This window comes from Theropithecus gelada, chromosome X (genome assembly GCF_003255815.1).
Source record: "Theropithecus gelada isolate Dixy chromosome X, Tgel_1.0, whole genome shotgun sequence".
NCBI lineage: Eukaryota > Metazoa > Chordata > Mammalia > Primates > Cercopithecidae > Theropithecus > Theropithecus gelada.
Genome location: NC_037689.1, coordinates 4679909 through 4700613, shown reverse-complemented (window position 1 = coordinate 4700613; position 20705 = coordinate 4679909). Strand labels below are relative to the sequence as shown.

The window sequence follows — 20705 nt, the reverse complement described above, 5'->3', positions numbered from 1 at the left end:
ATGCAGTTCACCTTCCTTTTTCTGTTGGACTCAGCACAGTGTAAGTCACACAGTCAGCACCAGGAAATGTTTGTTTAAAAAGCAATAAAGCTAATATTATCAACTACTTAATATGTGCCTGGAGCTAATTTTAGCATACGTTTCCACGTATATTAATTCATTTAATCCTTGAAAGTGGGTTCTGGCCGGGTGCAGTGGCTCACGTTGGTAATCCCAGCACTTTGGGAGGCTGAGGCGGGTGGATCACAAAGTCAGAGATTGAGACCATCCTGGCTAACACGATGAAACCCGTCCCTACTAAAAGTACAAAAAATTAGCTGAGCGTAGTGGCATGCGCTTGTAGTCCCAGCTACTCGGGAGGCTGAGGCAGGAGAATCACTTGAACCTGGGAGGCAGAGGTTGCAGTGAGCCAAGATTGCACCACTGCACTGCAGCCTGGGCAATAGAGCGAGACTCCGTGTTAAACAAACAAACAAACAAACAAACAAACAAACAAAAAACAAAAGGAAAAAAAGAAACTGTATTCTAATTTTATCCCCATTTTGTAGATGTGTAAAATGAGACTCCCAGAAATGAAGTAATTTGCCCTGGGTCCCAAACTGGCAGAGCCAGGATTCAGACTCAAGAAGTCTGATCTCAGAGTGCATTCTTTTAATCACTATGCTCAGCTGACAGAATACGCACACGAATGAACAAATATATGCACAAATGAATGAAGTGGTGACTTTGGAAGCAGACTTACATAGTGAAATTGGAGATAAAGGCGAGATGAGGCAGATCCAGGTCAAAGATGGCTTCATGGGCTTCAGCATGTGGATTAAACAGGACAGAGGTGACCAAGGTGTGGGCGTAGCGAGACACCACCGTGGAGTGCATGGAATAGCTTGTCATTAACAACTGAGAGAGAAGACAGGAGGAGGTGTTTTAGGTAGACTGTGTCTTCAGCCTAGATGGGCTAGTACTTGGGAACCCAAGATTCCTACACAGGACTCAAAGTATATAGGTGGACAAACTGAGGCCTAGAGAGGGAAAACAGCCTCTGTCATCCATTTGGTGGAACTGCCTGATTACTTCAGCAAGCTTTATCAAGTCTCAGAACCCAAGACTCACAGAAGATTAGAGATCAAGGGACCTCTCTGGACTTCTCTAACTTTGATGTGCACGTGAATCTCCTGGAAATCTTGTTAAAATGAAGATTCTGATTCAGCAAGACTGGGGTGAGGACTGAGATTTTATCTTTCTCAAAAGCTCCCACGGGATGATGCTGATGCTAGTCCACAGATTTCACTTTGAGTAGCAAGGCTTTAGAATATAGCAGAGCAGCCGCCATTCATTGAATCCTACTCTGTCCAAGGCACTGTGATAAATATTGATTTTTTTCTTCTTTAGGATCTCAGGTGTAAAGAGTCGCACTTATAAGAACAATCATGCACTGCAAGCATGGTAAGTATCTGGCATCCATGATGAGGGCACACAGCAAGTACAATATCTATCTTCTTCCTCTCCTTTCTTGAGGTAATGGTCCCTCTATCTACCCACACGTGATGCACAGCTAGTTCCTTCCCAGTATGGGACAGTGGGAAATGGGGACAATTTGAGATCAGACGGACCTAGGTTCAAATTCTGGTTCTGCCTCTTCCTGTATCTTAACTTTGGAACCTGTTTCCTCTTCTCTATAACGGGGATAATAATATAGCCCAGCTCACAGAGATGCTGTGAAGACTAAATGAAATAATAATTCTGGGACCCCTGGTGCAGCACCTGACATGTGCTTAGCAAATAGTACCTCTTTTCTCTGGCTCTAGCTTCTCAGTCATAGGACTGAAGAAACACACTGAATAACCTTCCCAAATTCCCCCCAAGAAGCTAATTTTATCACAAATCCCCAAGCTTTGTTCCCTCATCCCAGAACTGACCTTTGTGCTTGATGAAGCAGGGACAGGGGGTCCCTGGTATGTCAGTTCAAGAAGAATGGTCAGCAAAAAGCTGACACAGATGAGGTACCTCCACCCAGACATGATGCCACCTCTGGCCTAGATCTGTTGTTCACATCCAGAAGATCTGAGCCCGATCTCCAAACCCTTGCTCTTTTAAACCTCCAGGTATCCCTTCTCTTGAGAGGGAGGGACCATCCTGAAGGGTGGGGAAGGCTCTGAATGTGGCATTGAGGCTCACACAAGCCAGGATTGTCCAGGAGCTGGGGCTGGCATCTTGCCTGGAGAAGGGCCAGTTCCATGCTTCCTTTTTTTCCCTCATCCAGCTGTAAGATGAATGGAAACTAAACATACCAGAGCCCTGGGTCTGTCTGTTTGCTGTGTTGGCTCAGGGTGGGGTTTTTCTTTCCTATAAACATCCACAGGAGCCCAGTAACTGGGGCCAGAGAAAGGTCACTTAGCATTGATCATCTTAAAAAGGTAGCGGCGATGAGAGAGGGATTGGCAAGGCAAGCCCCCAATACTGGTCTTCCCTGGTATTGACTTTAGCCTAGTGCCTGGAGGGACTTACTCAGGATCCCATAACAATTTAGGGGTCCCACAGACATAATAAGACTTACAATCTCTAGAATAGCTAGAGGCCAAGACAGGCTGGAGCAGGACTGAGAAAGAATATAACACAGTGGTTTCAAAATAGGCTTTGGACTCAGACCACCTGGGTTTGAATCTCAGTTCTGCCACTTACTGACTGTATAATATTGAGCATGTTATTTAACCTCACTGTAGCTTCAGTTTCTTCATCTATAAAATAAGAATAGTAATAGCATCTACTTCATAAAGTTCTTATGAAGGTTGAGTTTGTACTTTTAGAATGCTTGGCACATGGTAAGTGATCAGTAAATAGCTGCTAGGAGGAGGGCAGGATGAGGCATGACAGAGTTCAAAAGTGTGGAAACCTCCCTGCCCTCGGAGATCTGAGTGGAGGGAGAAAGGAGGAACTGAGGTGCTCTGGACTCAGGATCTGCAGGTCCTGTGGAGGGTAGGGGTGAGAAATGGGGCGGAGAAAAAGGAAAGTACTCGAAGGTCTACACAAGGACTATCAGCCTCAGTCAGAATCCTGCCACTCTGGCCCTCCCGCCTCCACCCATCCATACAGGGAGCACGGACAACTCCAGTACTTACTCTCCGGGGCAAAATCTCTGACGACATTTTACAAACTACCCCAGGAACACTCAGATTTGTCCTAGGCCATTTGGCATCACAACAAAGTCTTCTCATTCTGGCACCTGTGGGTCCCCAAACCTGTCGGTTGCTACCTCCCACAAGTCCACACCAAGTTTCCTCTCAGGATTTCCTCATGAGGGAGAGCCTTAGCTAGAGAACAGGTCTGCTAGAGAACAGCTCTTAGCTAGAGAACAGCTCTGCAACAGAGAAAACTCCCATCAACTGCCCAGTCCTTTTCTCTTAAATATGAATGAGTAGCCAAGGAGCCTCAAGCAAATTAAGGAAGCCTGTAGCATGAAAGCAAAATACTAAAAGAAACAAATAGAACAACTGACCCTAGAGCAGTTTGAGGATCTGGGAAACAAAAGAGAACTTCAGGGGAAAAATTGATGCTATTCTCAGTAAGATTCAAGAAGATACAACATGCATAAAACAAGAACTAGATGCCATAAAACAGGAACAATCAGAGAAAACAGAGATTCCTTAGAAATTAAAAATAAGTTACTGAAGTAATAAATTTCCCAGGACCAGGAAATGAGGAAATCTCCCAGAATGTAGGGCAAAAAAGCCAAGGCAACAGAAAATGTGAGAGAAAATTTAAGAGAGATGGATTAATCTAGCAAATTAAACATTTGAATAATAGGAATAATTTTGTTTTCTAGACAGAGAAAACAAAACAATGAAGGAAACTTTAATGAAAATGTATTAGGCCAGATGTGGTGGCTCACATCTGTAATCCCAGCACTTTGGGAGGTTGAGGCGGGAGGATTGCTTGAGGCCAGGAGTTTTGAGATCAGCCTGGCTAACATAGTGAGACTCTGACTCTACAAAAAACAAAAAACAAACAAACAAACAAACAAACAAAAAAAGGTGAAAAGAAATAGCCAGTCGTGATGGCTCTCATCTGTAAATCCCAGCTGCTTGGAAAGCAGAGGCGGGAGGATTGCTTGAGCCCAGGAGTTCAAGGTTACAGTGAGCCATGATTGTGCCACTATACTCCAGCTTGGGAGACAGAGTGAGACCCTGTCTCAAAAAATAGATATATTAGAAGTTACAATAATTTCCTACACCTGAAGAAGGATCTCCACACAGGTGCCCAGAACAGCAAATCCAGGAAACAGTGAATCCAATTCAAGCAAAGACTGCAGCAGCCTCCTTACTGGTCCTCCTCCTTCAGCCTTCATCCTCCCCTTTTCTGCCTCCCACCAGTATGTTTTTACAACAACCAGAGGGATCCTTTTGAAACCCAAGTCAGATCCTGTCCCCTTTCTGCTTAAAACTCTCCTGTGGATCCCACCTGTGGCTTACATGGTCCTATGTGAGAGAGGTCAGTGAGGCAAGCCCTCATTACCCATTTGACCCCATTTCCTATTACTTCCCTTCCTGCCTTCCTCCATCACTCTAGCAACTCTGGCCATTATGTTCTTAAAAAATGCCAGACATGGGGGAAAAAATGCCAGGCATGATCCTGTTCCATGGCCTTTGCAATGACTGTTTTTTGTGCTTGGAATGTTTTCTCACCAAGTATCCACTTGGTTAGTTCTCTCACCTTATGCAAGTCTTTGCCCACATGCTACCTTTTCAGTGAGTATTTCCCTGACCAACCTATTGACTTATTTTTAAATTTTTTTGTTATTGATACATAATATTTGTACAAATTCATGGGATACATCGATATTTCGTTACATGCATATAATGTGTAATAATCAAGTCAGGGTATTTAGGGTGTCCGTTGCCTTGAGTATTTATCATTTCTATGTGTTGGGAACATTTCAACTTATCTTTTCTAGCTATTTTGAAATATACAACACATTGTTATGACCAGCCTACTTAAAACTGAGATTTTTCTCCATAGCACTTACAACACATTTTAATTTGAATACATTTTACTGATTTATCTTATTATCTTTTCTCTCTCCCTTACTAGAATCAGCTCCATGGGGGCCAAGGATTGCTATCTGTCTTCTTCACTGCCCTAGCCTAATCTCCCAGAACAGTACCTGGCACATGGTAGATACTCAAAAAATACTTGTTGAATGAGTGAATACAAAAAAATTCAAGGAAAAAAGGAAGGCTTTTAGAAAGTGTGTGTGTGTGTGTGTGTGTGTGTGTGTGAGTATTCAAGAAAGTCTTGGCTAAATACAAAGCAAAATAAAATGTAATATGATTATGAGTAGCTGATAAGAGTAAAAGAAAGATTCCATTTGACCTCGATGCTAGAAACATTCTCCTCTGAGAGGCCCAAAGATTGTGACCATGAACTTGAAGAGAAGGAAGTGTATTCCAGGCTCACTGCTTGGCTAGATTTTGAAAAATATTTACATAGCCATGATAATGTGAATGCTGTTTATTGGGTTTCAGGTCATAGAGTCAACCTGGAGAGACAAAGCAGGGAAGATCTGATTGTGGCTGTAGAACAGAATGTAAATGTTAATAGCCAGGGCAATGTAAAAGGAAAGATAAAACTGACAATGTGGGACATTGAATGGGCAGGGGGAGGGTTGTAGCTACAATATCCTTGTCTTAAAAAGTGGGGAGTCAAAATTGTCTGTCAGAAACGGATGGAATACAAATAGAGGTCTGAGTATATCTTTCTCAAGTTACAAAATTAACCAAAAACAAAAAAGGAACATCAGTGTTAACCATTGCAGGGGAGTAGAGGGAAAAGTGAGGCACTGTACATAAACAAAATCCTTACTGCCATCTCTGGGATATTGTCTAATTTTTTTTTAAAGAACCATTACATACACATTATCTAGAGTTGTAAAGGGAACCAACAGTAGAGCTAAAACTAAAAACTGTTAAAGGTTGGCTTTGAAGGGGTGGGATGGAGATGGGGAGGGTTGAGGCAGGGGACTATTAGTTTTTGTCATATGATCTTCTGTCCTATTTCATTTGTTGTCATGTACAAGCATGGAATTCATAAAAATCAAATGTTAAAAACTGCATGTTGATCTCATAACAATGAAATAATTATATTTCCTATGACACTTTATGACAATATCTAAATGGGCATATGGATATTCAGTGAGATGTGCCTCCACAGATGAAAAACATACTATAATGTGCCTAGCATATGTCTGTGAAGAGTGTTGGAAAGGGTATTCTGGGACTTAAATCATTGGACAAAGTATAGTGTAGTTAAGGCTTTGGTATTTGATATTCCACTGACTTGGGTTCAAGTCCTCTCTGTGCCACTCATTGGTCGCCTTGCCTTGGGCAGTTTACTTCTCTCACTTTTAATATTGCCATCTGTGAAATGGGGCTAATGTTCACACAGTATAAAAATAAACCCCTTAAGAGTAAGGGCCACCTCTGTAGAGGTGTCTAATACATAGTTGGTGCTCATTTTCTGTTGAATGGCCTAATCATAGCTCACAAGCTTGTGCTGAGGAAGGACTCAATATACAGAGAACAGGGGAGAATGAGGGTTAGTCCAAAAGTAGGTAGCAGGTTTCCTCATCTATGGGAAATTTGTCTTTTGTTAAACAAAATGTCATTTTTGCTGTGGAAAGGTAACCCTTAGGGCTTAGAGTGAAACGAAGTTAACTAAATTGCCCTACATATAAAAGGGGAAAAATGAGATTTCACCAGCAGCTCAAGAAAGAAGACATGGCCAGGTACGGTGGCTCATGCCTGTAATCCCAACAATTTGGGAGGCTGAGGCGGGCGAATCGCTTGAGCCCAAGAATTTGGGACTAGCCCACGCAACATGGTGAAACCCTGTCTCTACCAAAAATACAAACAAACAAACAAACAAACAAAGAACCTAAAAATTAGTAGGGCATTGTGGCATGTGCCTGTAGTCCCAGCTACTTCTGGAGGCTGAGGTGGGAGGATCACTTGAGCCCAGGAGGTGGAGGTTGCAGTGAGCCAGGATCACACCACTGCACTTCAACCAGGGTGACAGAGTGAGACCCTGGGGAAGGTGGGGGGAAGAGAGAGAGAGAGAGAGAGAGAGAGAGAGGACATAGAAGCCTGGAAATGGAAAGGAGAGAAGTTGCCAGCCTGTTGGGGGACAGAAAGGGTCCAACAGGGGTGGGGCACGGGGCCTAGGAGAAGGAACAATTATTAGGCCTTTCCCAATGGTAGGAATGAATGGCTATGGAATTCTGAAGAACAAGAAAGTTCGATGTCCAATTTAAAGTTGATTTCTATGCTGAGCTGCATGGTTTAAATGACTAAAGAAGTGATGGGCAGCCTTAAAAGGAAACCTTTGCTACCCTCTCCCAAATTTTCCAAAATTCAGAGATATGGATTCTGTATAGTTTGGGAGAAGGTAAATGTGCTAGGATAGGATTGGTGGTGGGGATATTCTGGGCTTTCCATTTGAGCTTAGGAATCTGGAGTCTTGGATGCCTGTGGGATTAGACAGTTCCGTCTCGACATTCCGCATTAAGCAATCCTTAGCCTGCCTTTCCTTATCTCCAGAACAGAGCTGCCTGATAACAGCCTTTCATCTTTCCTCTTAGTTGATATGTAGGATCTATATGATCTCAGATATTTCTATACTGATCTATGGGTGCTAGAAATGGGCCTGAGACCCAGTGACCTAGGTTCTTCAGAGTTTATGGGTGGATGATGAAGATCAAGATTCCAAGAGTTCACAAGGAGAAGGTGGGAGGAAATCTCTCTGGTCAAAGGGTAAAGATTATGAACTAATTTGTCTTTTCTCCCCTGATGAGGTTGCCTCCTGCCCTCTGATCCCCAGGTCATAAGATAAGGGTGTTAATGGTATTATGTTATGAAGGTGGTGGAATTGAGAGGGGTCTGGGGAAGTTTGGGTTTGACAATCTTTGGGAATGCCTCTCTGATAGATTTGGACTGAGATTTTTCCTGACTTCCTGAATCCAATAATATCTCCTAAGGTTCTGACTCTGTATTCCTTTAAGTTACCCCAGGATCCCAAAGACCACAAGTGGGACCGAAAACATTGTGAAACTTAAAATGTTGGAGGTTGTAACCTAGCGTAGATATACCAGAAGTGTAGTTGTAACAGAGGGTCTTCCCCATGGGGACAAAATTGCTTAACAAAGGCTGCTAGGCAAGAGAAGGCAGGGCATATCTGGTAATAGTGAAGTGTTCTGTTTAGGTGGAATATAGGCATCTATATCTAGTACTTTCAGATAAACAGCAGGAAAAAGGCTGGAAACTCAGTCAAGGCTGGATTTTGGGAGAGCCTTGAAATCAAACTCAAGCGTTTCTTGGGAAAGCATTCCATACCCATTGTCATGAATACCTCACCTGCTATTCATATCTCAACTCACTGTAATCAGGAAACTACTGCATGGAATAGACTCTGAAATAACAATGGCTTAAATAAGACATATATCTATTTGCCTCACCTAAAAGAAACCCAGAGGTAGGCAGTTCACGTTGGCTTCATGAAATTTTTATGGATCCAGGTTCTTTTTAGTTTATTAACCCAGTATCTTTAGAGTGTGACCCTAGTCCTCATGGCCTTTATTCTGGGAGGCTATGTATCTAGCTAAAAATCAGATGGCTTATTACTAAGGAAGAAGAAGAGCATGGATATCAGGGTAAGCAATTAGCAATCTATGCCACAAACATGTGCACTGAAGCTATTCCTTCCAAGGTCACCAGAGACCACCACTTGATCGTCAAAATCCCCAGACATTTTTTCAGGTCTTACTTTTCTTGATTCTTGGCAACATTCATCACTATTGACCTTGACTCCTCCCTCCTTTTGAAACAATCTCTTTCCTTACTTTTGTGACACTCCTTTCTCCGTTTTTTTTTTTTTTTTTTAATGGTGTCTTGCTCTATCACCCAGGCTGGAGTGCAATGGCACAATCTCGGCTCACTGCAACCTCTATCTCCCAGGTTCAAGCGATTCTCCTGCCTCAGCTTCCCGAGTAGTTGAGACTACAGGTGTGCTCCCCCACACCCAGCTAATTTTTTGTGTTTTTAGTTGAGATGGGGTTTCACCATGTTGACCAGGCTGGTCTTGAACTCCTGACCTCAGGTGATCTTCCCACCTTGGCCTCCCAAAGTGCTGGGATTACAGGTGTGAGCCACCACGCCCGGCCCTCTCCTGTTTTTCTCTCTGCCTTTTTGGTCACTCCTTATCAATCTCTTTCATGAGTTCCTTTTCCTCCACCTATACCAAAGGTGCTTTTGGGCTGCAGGGCTCTTCCGTGGGCCCATGTCTCTTCTAGCACTGTGCATTCACCAGAGTGCTGTTGCCCTTTCTCATGAATTAAAGAACTATTTATGTACTGATGACTCCTAGATCTATAGCCTCAGCCTAGACCACTTCTCTGAGCTTCAGACATGTATATTCAACTGCCTGTGGTACATTTCCATATGGACATGCCACAGGTGCCTTAAAAGCAATGTTCAGTTCTCCTCTAACCTGCTCCTCAAACCCGCTCTTCCTTCAGTATTCCTGATCTCAGTGAGAGGAGTTACCATTCACACAATCTCTCAAATCAGATCGCCAAGAGTTCCCTTTGACACTCTACTCGTCTTCAGTTACTCAAGTCCAATTATTTTTTACTTCTTTACTATCTCCTCGATTCAATCACTTCTCACTACCTGCCACCACTCTAGGTCAAAGCACAATCATTGCTTACCTAGATGACTACAAAAGGCATAAGTACTCTCCCTGTTTCCAAGACAACACCTATTCCATACTCCATATAGCAGCTAGGTGTTCTTTCTAAAACACAAACCTATGCTGTATCCTTGCCTAGAATCCTTTAATAACTCCTGGGTGCTCTCAGGATCAAGACCAAAGTCCTTATCTTGGCATTCAAAACTTGCCAACTTGCCACGATTTGGAAGGGATTGGGAATTTGAGATGCCAGAAATAGAAGAAAAGGAGGCGCTATGTCTAGTGTGGATAAGGGAGAAAATCTGGGAGGCAAGAACATGGTGAACTGATATCACACACTTGGAGAAAGTAACAATTCAGAGAAAGAGAAAAGACAGGAAAACAGAAGCCTGCCTTGAATATGCAAGAAATTTGTGTGTGTGTCTATCTTGAATTATCCATAGAACATAGGGATTCATGATATGTTATTTACACAGTAAAAGGTGACCACATAAAGCAGGAGACTTGTGTCCATTTGAATTACATTTATATGTGGAAAGGCATTGAATATTATTTCCACAACTAACCGTTGTGCTGAATTTTATTATGGTTTCTAATAACTTTTTAGTTGATGCTCTTGGGTTTTCCAGGTCTGCATTTATATATCCAGTAATTAATGATGATTTATCTACTTCCTATTATTTTACATCTTATTTTGTTCTCTTGAATAGATCCAATTGCTTATGTGAATTTATTATGTGATAGAGGTGCCATTTCAAAGCAGAGAGGGAAAAGATGGATTAGTTTGCACATGATGTAGGGGTAAGAGACTATGATTTTGGAGAGTAATCAAGCTGAATCCGTATAGAAAATAAATTTTGAAATGATCAAACATCTAAATGTAAATAATAAAGCCACAAAAGTGCTTCAAGAAAAAAAAAACAGGGATTGTTATAGGAACATGAAAAGCATCTTTAAGCAAGCAGCAGGATCCAGTTGTGATGAAGGAAAAATGGATATATTTGACTACATAATAATTAAACATTTTTGTTTGGCAAAAATTATCATAAATAACATGAAAAATATTTGTAATATGTGACACGTACACGAGAGACATTGTTGGTGGGAACGTTATTCCATGTACTTTTTAGGAGTAAGTTGACAAATTTTGTATCTTTTGTTATCAAAATGGAAGACTTTTTTGTAGCATTTGAGCTAGCAAAAAATACCCTAAATAAAAAAAAAGGGCCGCAAACAATCTAAATGTACATGTGTACTGGACTGGTTCAATAAATTATGGGACATCTATACAAGAAAAGATCATGCAACTGTTTAGAAAAATGTGCACTAACGGAAAGATTTTTTATATATAACTGGAAAAAAACAGGTCGCAGAACAGAAGGTATGTATAGTGTACCATTTGTCGGAGAGAGAACCTGAATAATTAGTATACGAATAGAAAAAAAATCTGGATAGCAAAATGTTAATAGTGGTTATTTCTGGAAGATAAGAGTGGCCTTTCATTGGTATGTTATATATTACTGCATTGTTTTAATTTTTACAACAACAACAACAACAAAACAACAACATATTACCTTTGTAATAAGAAAAAATGAAGATATAAAAATAAATTCAATGAATGACTTTCTTTCGGGGGCGGTTTGGGTTGGAAGAGTTTCAGACTGAGCCTGGTACAGTGGCATAAACATGGGCTTTGGCGTCAGACAGCCCTGAGCAGGGCCCCATTGCCCCACCCCCGAGGAAGGCGAGGGGGGGTGGCAGGGGGCTGCGGAAAGGGGCTGGGCTGGGTTGGGCTGTCTGCAGCTCTAGTCCAGGAGGCTGAGACTTCGAGAGGGACTTAGAGAAGGCAGACGCATCCCGAACTCGCTGGAGGACAAGGTGAGGTGCGTTGAGACTGGGGTTTTATGGAGGTCATACAGTGGTTCCAGACCCCTCGAACCCATAGCCAGGCAGATGAGCAATTCTTACTGCACCACTGCAGCTGAAGCAGAGGTGACCTGGAGTGGTGTGTAGGCAATGAGGACGACTGAGAAAGTGGTAGGCTGTATAGACTGGGAGCAGAGACGAGCGGAGGAGGAGGGGAGAAAAACGGGGAACCAGGAATGTTGGGAGGGGGACGAGGAATACAAGGAGGGAGGGGAACACTAAGGGGGAGTGATCCAGAGAAGAGAATGGGGATGCAGAGAGGGGTTAAGGAATACTGAGGGGCAGGGTGTGCAATCGTAACACGGAGGAGGATGTAAGGAATGGGAAGAGGGAATTCTGGAGTAAATAGAAAATGTGAGGTGGGAATAGGGAGTAAGGAGCCAGGCTAAGGGAATACGGAGGGGGGCATAAGGAATGAGGAGCAGGGAGCGGGGGAGGGGCAGACAGGCTGGGACGGAGGCCCCCTAGGGAGGCGGAAAGGGGCGGGACCACTTCCGGCCTAGAGAAGGGAGGGCAGTCTCTGAGTTTCGGAGGGGCTTGGAGTGAGTGGACGTTCTCGGGAATTGTAGGAGGACGAGGTGAGCAGCCGGGCGGGCTTTTGGATGAGAGCCCCGCTAGGGGTCGGCCGCACCCTCTGGGATCTGGAGAAAACCTGTCATGAGGATCGGATCGTACCGGATCCATCCGGCTGGGAAGGGAGGGGACTGGACCCGGTTTGACCGGGCCCAAGATGGAATCACTAGCTCAATATTTATTTGAGGAGGGGGTGTAATAGGGAAGGGGCGGAACCAAGATGCGCCTGTTTGGAGGGGGGCGTGTTAGGAAGAAGGGCGGGGCCAAGAGACACTGGACTCGGTAGGGCGTGAGTAGGGGAGGGGCCGGGCCCACCAGACACTGCGACAATTTTGGAGGAAGGCTTCTTGGGCAGGGGGCGGGACCGAATGGTACTGCGGACCTGGAGAGGGGCGTGTGTCGGGGCAGAGTGCCAGACTGAGACCACGATCATTGCGCATGCGCACTATGTATCGCTGAAAGGGGCGTGTTGAGAAGGGCCAGCACTGAGACGAGCCAGCTGCTGAATGCGCATGTGCACGGTGGACATCAAAGAAAGGGCTCGTGCTGGGAAAGCGGGCGGGGCTGAGAACGGCCCTGCAGCCGACGCGCATGCGCTCTATCGACCTGCGGCTGGGTGGGGGGTGCACTGGGAAAAGGGGCGGGGTCCTCAGAGCTGCCGCGCTGGCACATCTTCCTGGAGAAGGGGAGGGTGCGGCTGCAGAGAATTGAGACTTAGAAGCTTTGGATTCCTGTATCTGAGAACGGAGTCGTTGTGGGTGGTGGAGGGGGTTGGAATTGGGGACCTACGGAAGGTAAGGATCAGCCTCCAGGCACAACAGGGGAGAGGACGTTCAGTGGGCTTCAACTTGACCCAGGCCTTCTCCTCTTCAGGCTCAGCTCTTGCCAGGCCAAATTGAGACATGTCTGACACAAGCGAGAGTGGTGCGGGTCTAACTAGCTTCCAGGTAAGGCCTCTTTCTGTCCTTTCCCCAGCTGCTTTTCCTCTCCAGCCCTTGTTGCTGCCCCAAGTCCCTTGGCTCTTCCCCTCCCATCCTTGTCCTTCTCCACCTACTTTCCTGCCTGGGTGTCCCCCTGCCCAGTGGAGGGAGGGAGAGAAGGTGGGCGGGCCCCTCTTCTGCCTTCAGTTCTTGCTCAGAGGAAAGGGAGGCCTTGTTCGGCTGAGGTGGTCAGAGCACACCGCAGGTACGAGTACAGGTCAGAGAAGTGTGGCCTTGGAATTTTGGAACCATTTGCTTAGTTGGGGGTGGGGAGAAGGTCTGTGAACTTCCCTGCTTCCTCTTGCAGGCTGAAGCTTCAGAAAAGGACAGTAGCTCGATGATGCAGACTCTATTGACAGTGACCCAGAATGTGGAGGTCCCAGAGACACCGAAGGCCTCAAAGGCACCGGAGGTCTCAGAGGATGTGAAGGTCTCAAAAACCTCTGGGGTCTCAAAGGCCACAGAGGTCTCAAAGACCCCAGAGGCTCAGGAGGCACCTGCCACCCAGGCCTCATCTACTACTCAGCTGACTGATACCCAGGTTCTGGCAGCTGAAAACAAGAGTCTAGCAGCTGACACCAAGAAACAGAATGCTGACCCGCAGGCTGTGACAATGCCTGCCACCGAGACCAAAAAGGTCAGCTGTGTGGCTGATACGAAGGTCAATACTAAGGCCCAGGAGACTGAGGCTGCTGCCTCTCAGGCCCCAGCAGATGAACCTGAGCCTGAGAGTGCAGCTGCCCAGTCTCAGGAGAATCAGGATACTCGGCCCAAGGTCAAAGCCAAGAAAGCCCGAAAGGTAAGACCTCTGCAGTCACCACCCTTTGTTTTCTACTCCTCTCCTCTCAGTTGGTTCATTTGTTCTACAAACATTTAGAAAGATCCCTGTGCTCATCAGGGCTGTGGGGGGCACTGAAAGTAATGTGATGTAATTCTTGTCTTCAGAGAGCTTGCAGACTGATGGGGAGATGAGACAGGAATACACATAGCTGCAATCTGAATATAATGCAGTTTATATTTACATAGTAGCTGCCCTGTGTTAGGCCTTGAGCTAAGCACATTTATGCAGGTTATCTCATTAAATCCTGAAAGTAATTCTCATAGCCCCAATTTTATAGAGAAGGAAGCTGAGTTCCAGAGAGGTGAAGCAGTTTTTCTAGGGATGGTTCAAGCAGAGCCAGTAGTGGGCACAGAAAGAGAAGAAGACTCAGCCTCCACCCACCCTTGGTTTGCTCCTGGCCTGCTAGGCAGATGAAACACTTGCTTGGAAGTCAGTGAGAAACAAACCCAGGGTTCAGCATAGCCAACATCTATTAAGTCAGGCTGTTACTACAGGGATGGGATTGGCGGGTGCTTCCTGGAAGAGATAGGGAGAGGAAAAGGACCACCTGTTTCATCTGGTGATGTTGAGCTTCTGTTGATGCAGGTGAAGCATCTGGATGGGGAAGAGGATGGCAGCAGTGATCAGAGTCAGGCTTCTGGAACCACAGGTGGCCGAAGGGTCTCAAAGGCCCTAATGGCCTCAATGGCCCGCAGGGCTTCAAGGGGTCCCATAGCTTTTTGGGCCCGCAGGGCATCAAGGACTCGGTTGGCTGCTTGGGCCCGGAGAGCCTTGCTCTCCCTGAGATCACCTAAAGCCCGTAGGGGCAAGGCTCGCCGTAGAGCTGCCAAGCTCCAGTCATCCCAAGAGCCTGAAGCACCACCACCTCGGGATGTGGCCCTTTTGCAAGGGAGGGTAAGAACTCTGTCCTTTTTACTCTGCCTTTTCTACTGCCTTGGCTGCCCTTTTCTTTGCCATCGTCTCAAGTTTTCAGCAAACTTGTTTTGGTCTTTCCATCTTTTTCTACTCTGCCAGGCAAATGATTTGGTGAAGTACCTTTTGGCTAAAGACCAGACGAAGATTCCCATCAAGCGCTCAGGTAAAGTCCTACCAATCCTCCCTCTACCCTGAGCTCTGCCCTCCATTGCCCTTGCATCATTGTGCTGGGGATATCTGCTGCTCTTATGCTTATATCTCTGTCCTCCCAAAGTTCTAATTTGGCAGTGCTAGCATCTCTGTTGATAAGCGCAGAACCTGGTTATGCCACCCTTGGTGTGGTTGGCAAAGAGTCTATAGCTTGGGCATCAGGGCCACCTGGCATCTCTTCAGTCAGGTGCTTACACCACTTTCCCCTTGCAGACATGCTGAAGGACATCATCAAAGAATACACTGATGTGTACCCTGAAATCATTGAACGAGCAGGCTATTCCTTGGAGAAGGTGAAGGGACAGCCCTGGGGGATGGGCACAGTGGGGAAGCCTTGAATTGAACAAAAATGTGCAAGTTCCTTCTCAGGGGAACCAGAGAGACCTGCTAATCTAGCTCCATCACTATGCTGAGGGGCAGACAATGGCCTAGGGAGGGGTGTAGATGAGCGATGGGTCACACAGCAAGTCAATGGTAAAAGTACAGTTAGGACCCAAGACACCCAACTTAGTCCTGGCTTCTGTCCACAGCTCATGCCATGTATTTCAGATTTCACCTCTCCCTTTCATTCCCCATTCTCTGTCTCCCTAGATTCCCACTCATCGCAAAGATGATGATGACAATAGTACATTTGCTGCATGTTTACTGGGTGCCAGGCACTTAGCTATGTACTTTGTGTGCATTATCTCACTGATTTCTCACACATGCAAAACTCCTAGGTACATAGGGAGCTGCAGCATGCCCCAGAAGCTGAATTTTGTCATCTCACAAGCTGTTCTTCCCATCCACAGGTATTTGGGATTCAATTGAAGGAAATTGATAAGAATGACCACTTGTACATTCTTCTCAGCACCTTAGAGCCCACTGATGCGGGCATACTGGGAACGTAAGCTGGGAAAGGGCTGAGGTGTGGGGGGCTTCTGCTTTGGCCATGTGCTGCTACCCCTTCTTTGTCCTACTTCCCCCATCCTCTTAGAGAGTCAGGAAAGGCAGGGACTCAAAAGCCCCGTCCCAGTTTCCATGCATAGTTGGAGCCCTGCTCACAGTAGTGATGCCTGATTATGATTGACTGAAGGGTGTAGGAGCCTGGGGTGGGACATTCCTGCTGTCAGCTTTGCTGTTTCTGTAGAAGCTTCCCAGGAAAGCAGGCCTGTCATTGCTTGCCTCTTCCTACTGGGTGCCTGGCCTGGCCTTGGCAGAGTGGTTCTCAAGGAGGGCTTCCTGGTGTGGGTGGATCAGGATGCATGAAGCGCAGGAGTGTCAGTGGGGCTGAAGGTTCTGGGAGAGAAAGAAGGGATTCACATGGACTGAGTGCTTGTGTTGTACCAGGTTGACAGCCATTCTTCCGTCTTCTTGGAAACCCAGGGAAGGGAGAATATGATTTTTCTATTTTACTGAATAGTAAACTGAGGCTTGCAAGTCTAAGTGCCTTGCCCAGGGTGGCATAGAGCTGGCAGCAGAGACTGGGCAGAATTCTGTATCTGAGGCATCTGGGAGAGGCTAGCCTAGTGAGCTGGCTGGTGTGTCTGTGGTGGCTGCTGGACGTAAACCTCTCTGTCCTGTTATTTCTCTAGGACTAAGGACTCACCCAAGCTGGGTCTGCTCATGGTGCTTCTTAGCATCATCTTCATGAATGGAAATCGGTCCAGTGAGGGTGAGTGGCTGGGCATGCAGCTGAATGGGTGGCCATGGTCTGGATTCCATGTGTTCAATTTCTGTCCCTGTCTCCTCTTGCCTCCCCTCGCAGCTGTCATCTGGGAGGTGCTGCGCAAGTTGGGGCTGCGCCCTGGGTATGATTGGGCTCTCTCAGCGCTTGCTGTCCGTGTTGTCCTTTGGCAAGAGAGGATGGTCCTAGGATTGCATCAGTCTGGTGGTCTGGTGGAGTGGGTGGGGTGCTGGACTGGGTAGAGGGCCCAGGGTTCTGACCTGGGTGGATGATGGGCAAATGGTCCTGAACTCTCTGCTCCCTCTATCAGTGTCTCTTGGGCTTCTATGGAGCTTCCCTCTTGTGCTGGAAACCTCTTTTCTATCTTGGAAATGCCTCTGCCCACATCTGGGAAGTGTCACAACCTTGAGTGAATGCATTTGTTTATTTATTTTTCTTTTTCTTCTCTCAGGATACATCATTCACTCTTTGGGGACGTGAAGAAACTCATCACTGATGAGTTTGTGAAGCAGAAGTAAGTATCTGTCTGGTGTTCATGTGTTCCATGCATTTGGCCTATTTCAGAACTGAGTGATAAAGCCATGGTGCCTGCATGCATGTGTCTATGTGTGTATGTATTTGCATATTTGCGTGTATGCAGGTGGTGGATTATTCCTTGGGTGGTGATGGGAAACAGAAGCAGCACGTGTTTCCTGATCTGTTACATATACCTCAACATTTGTCTTGAGACCAGTTCTGCAAGGGAGGGATTATCATTACCATCACTGTACGTATGCAGAAACTGAGGCTTAGAGAGACGAAGTCATTTGGTCAGGGATACACAGGTAGCAAGTAGAAGAGTTGTGTTTAGAACTTAGCTCCAAAGCCTTAGTTCTTTTTACTCTGCTAACTAGAGCTTCATAGAAATTAATTTCCATAAAGAAATGACATAGAATGGTAGCTTCAGGCAACCAGGTACCATGCTGGGGAGTTGACTTGTACATCTCATTTCATTTTCATAATTACCCTGCAGCTATCATCCCTTCCCCGTTTTACAGTTGGGAGACCTGGGGCTCCGAGAGAGGAGATCTGAGCATGGCCCACAACTGGTATGGGCCTGGAGTCCAGTCCTCTTGAATTTCTGGCCAAGGCTCACCTATCCTTGGTCCTTGGAGGACATGTGAGCACTCACACAGCCACACGCATGTGCACACAGAAACATACACACACACACAAAGGGTCAGGAATTCAACATTTGTGAAGCATGCTGCTATTGGCGATTCTTCCTCTGTAGTCTTTCCGGTCATTTTCTGTGGTGGCCTTTCCGGGCTTGGCCAGTCTGAGGTCAAGACACTTGCAGTGGGGTGTGCTCAGAGCAGGGGGCCCAAAGAATGGCTCCTCTGTTTACAACACACCCAACAGGAGTCTGGGGTCATTGTGATGAGGGCCTCAAACTTGTGGCTTCCCTATGAACAAATGTCCCCCCACACCTTTGTGTGGCTTCTGGTCAAGACCAGTGGGACAGGGCTCAATATTGGAAGAAAGACTGCAGTAATTAGTGGATAATGTTGCCATCTGGAGCCTGTCCAGTCTATGCATGGGTAGGCCATGAATGGTCTTAGAAATAAAGGCTTTGAACCTCTCTTTCCAAGGTACCTGGACTATGCCAGAGTCCCCAATAGCAATCCCCCTGAATATGAGTTCTTCTGGGGCCTGCGCTCTTACTATGAGACCAGCAAGATGAAAGTCCTCAAGTTTGCCTGCAAGGTAATTGGAGAGCTGCCTGAGCTCGGCAAGTCAAGAGCATGGGGTGCCCCTGGCTGGGGCAGGCTGTGTGCAGAGCAGTCTGAAGTTCAAATCTGAATGTTTTGGTGCTTCTGTTAATTGTCAAAACACTGTAACAGGTACTTTATCTGAATCATTTAAGCCTTAAAACCTGATATGTCATTGCCCTGTTACAGATGAGAAAACTGAGGCCCAGAGAGGTTGGTAGGTGACATGTCCAAAGTCATGGAGCTAGTAAATGTCAGAGCAGGGATGGAATATTAGGTGCATAATTACTGGTAATACTGTATTATTACTCTTACCTTTTTACACTAAGCATGTAGCATAGCGCCTAGCATAAAGAGTAGATGCTTAATCCTCTTATGCCCCTTCTGATGGTTATTTACATAGTAATACTGTATTATTACTATGGCTTAATCCCTCTGTGGTCCTTCTGATGGTTATTTTTGTTTCAGGTACAAAAGAAGGATCCCAAGGAATGGGCAGCTCAGTACCGAGAGGCGATGGAAGCGGATTTGAAGGCTGCAGCTGAGGCTGCAGCTGAAGCCAAGGCGAGGGCCGAGATTAGAGCTCGAATGGGCATTGGGCTTGGCTCGGAGAATGCTGCCGGGCCCTGCAACTGGGATGAAGCTGATATTGGACCCTGGGCCAAAGCCCGGATCCAGGCGGGAGCAGAAGCTAAAGCCAAAGCCCAAGAGAGTGGCAGTGCCAGCACCGGTGCCAGTACCAGTACCAATAACAGTGCCAGTGCCAGCGCCAGCACCAGTGGTGGCTTCAGTGCTGGTGCCAGCCTGACCGCCACTCTCACATTTGGGCTCTTCGCTGGCCTTGGTGGAGCTGGTGCCAGCACCAGTGGCAGCTCTGGTGCCTGTGGTTTCTCCTACAAGTGAGATTTCAGGTATCTGCCTTGGTTTCAGTGGGGACATCTGGGGCTTATGGGGCTGGGATGAGGAGCTGGATGATTCTAGGAAGGCCCAAGCTGGAGAATGATGTGGAGAGTGTGCCAAGACACTGCTTTTGGCATTTTATTCGTTCGTGTTTGCTGGATGTCAATTGACCCTTTTATTTTCTCTTACTTGTGTTTTCAGATATTGTTAATCCTGCCAGTCTTTCTCTTCAAGCCAGGGTGCATCCTCAGAAACCTACTCAACACAGCACTCTAGGCAGCCACTATCAATCAATTGAAGTTGACACTCTGCATTAAATCTATTTGCCATTTCTGAGTTTATCGCTTTTTTTGGTGGGCCGTCACATTTTGGTATCACATTTAAAAATGAATGAGTTGGGAAAGTTTCCACCTCAGTCTGTGTTTAGTTTGAGGTGATATTGTTGGATTCCCAGGAGTGAGATTAACACACCTTTCTGGGATAGATTGGGCCTCACGTCTAGCCTTCAGGGTGGTGGGATTTTAGTGGGGTGGAGTTAAAGAGATTGTAGTTACAGAGGACACACTTTGAAGGAGAGGCTTGAGGTCGGCAAGTCTGGAGCAGAAAGCATAGGTAGAGGAGACTGGACATCAAATATAGAATCTCTTTTTGAGAAATTTGAATGAGGAGAGAGAGAGGTACAGAGCTAAATGGAGATACAGGAACAAGGGAACATTTTCTTGGGGAAGGAGAGAGACTTGAGTAGGGAGGAGCCAATGGAGAGGAAGAAGTTGAAGGTTGACTTCTGCAGCCCAGTCCTGGAGGAGGTGAGAGGAGTTGGGTTGTGGGAAGGCCTGGGAGAAGGGACTACTCAGATAGGACTCAGGGAGGGGGACTGTGAGAGGATGTTGAGCAGTAGGGAGGCCCCAATAGAGGATGGAGCCCATGATTTTTGGGGAAACATAGCAAGGTGCTCAGTAATCTTGGTATGGGAACCATGAAGATGAGTGTTGGTTTATTCCAAGGTTTGGGTTCTGCTGTTTGGATCTGGAATAAGAACACCGGACCAGGGCAGTGACTGTATGAGTCTGTTCCTTCACCACTGTGTCCATGGTACCTGACATGTAGTAGTTGGACACAGAGTGGGGGAAGAAATGGACCATGGGATCCAGGCAGGCTTGGGGAGGAGAGATGAGGAGAGTGTGTGATAGATTGGGGGACAGTACAGG

The 20705-nt window shown here is 46.2% G+C and overlaps 2 protein-coding genes and 1 non-coding gene across 8 annotated transcripts in view; 2 read left to right on the top strand and 1 right to left on the bottom strand.

Moving 5' to 3' along the window:
* Positions 1-2018, bottom strand: part of ITIH6 (inter-alpha-trypsin inhibitor heavy chain family member 6) — a 46653-nt gene extending 44635 nt beyond the window's left edge. The window contains exons 1-2 of the mRNA XM_025373227.1: positions 1917-2018; positions 743-897 (exon numbers count right to left, since the gene is read on the bottom strand). Of these exons, the coding sequence (XP_025229012.1) occupies positions 743-897; positions 1917-2018 (257 nt within the window). The remainder of the gene's footprint in view (positions 1-742; positions 898-1916) is intronic.
* A 9391-nt stretch (positions 2019-11409) lies between these two features.
* MAGED2 (MAGE family member D2) lies at positions 11410-19833 on the top strand. 6 transcript variants are annotated; one of them, XM_025373428.1, is made up of 15 exons: positions 12162-12239; positions 13108-13181; positions 13522-13608; positions 13723-14013; positions 14641-14724; positions 14866-14949; positions 15070-15133; positions 15394-15473; positions 15972-16066; positions 16755-16834; positions 16928-16970; positions 17298-17360; positions 18478-18592; positions 19066-19508; positions 19699-19833. In XM_025373428.1, the coding sequence occupies exons 2-14, from the start codon at positions 13137-13139 to the stop codon at positions 19498-19500; spliced, it is 1566 nt and encodes a 521-aa protein (XP_025229213.1). In that variant the 5' UTR covers positions 12162-12239; positions 13108-13136; the 3' UTR covers positions 19501-19508; positions 19699-19833. The 6 variants fall into 6 exon arrangements, with proteins under 6 accessions (XP_025229209.1, XP_025229208.1, XP_025229212.1 ...); XM_025373424.1 differs by lacking the exon at positions 12162-12239 and adding an exon at positions 11410-11613 and having other exon boundaries at positions 13522-14013; positions 14641-14949; XM_025373423.1 differs by lacking the exon at positions 12162-12239 and adding an exon at positions 11410-11613 and having other exon boundaries at positions 13522-14013; positions 14641-14949; positions 19066-19496; positions 19699-19796.
* On the top strand, positions 18187-18314 carry LOC112616751. Its single transcript, XR_003117772.1, has one exon. It is a non-coding gene; the product is annotated as a small nucleolar RNA SNORA11 (small nucleolar RNA).
* Positions 19834-20705: the final 872 nt, after the last annotated feature.

Coding starts and splice junctions, on each gene's coding strand:
- MAGED2 (XM_025373423.1), top strand. CDS start 13,137: ATGTCTGACACAAGCGAGAGTGGTGCGGGTCTAACTAGCTTCCAG. Junction 16,067..16,754: donor GATGCGGGCATACTGGGAAC/GTAAGCTGGGAA, acceptor TTATTTCTCTAG/GACTAAGGACTCACCCAAGC. Junction 17,361..18,477: donor GATGAGTTTGTGAAGCAGAA/GTAAGTATCTGT, acceptor TCTCTTTCCAAG/GTACCTGGACTATGCCAGAG.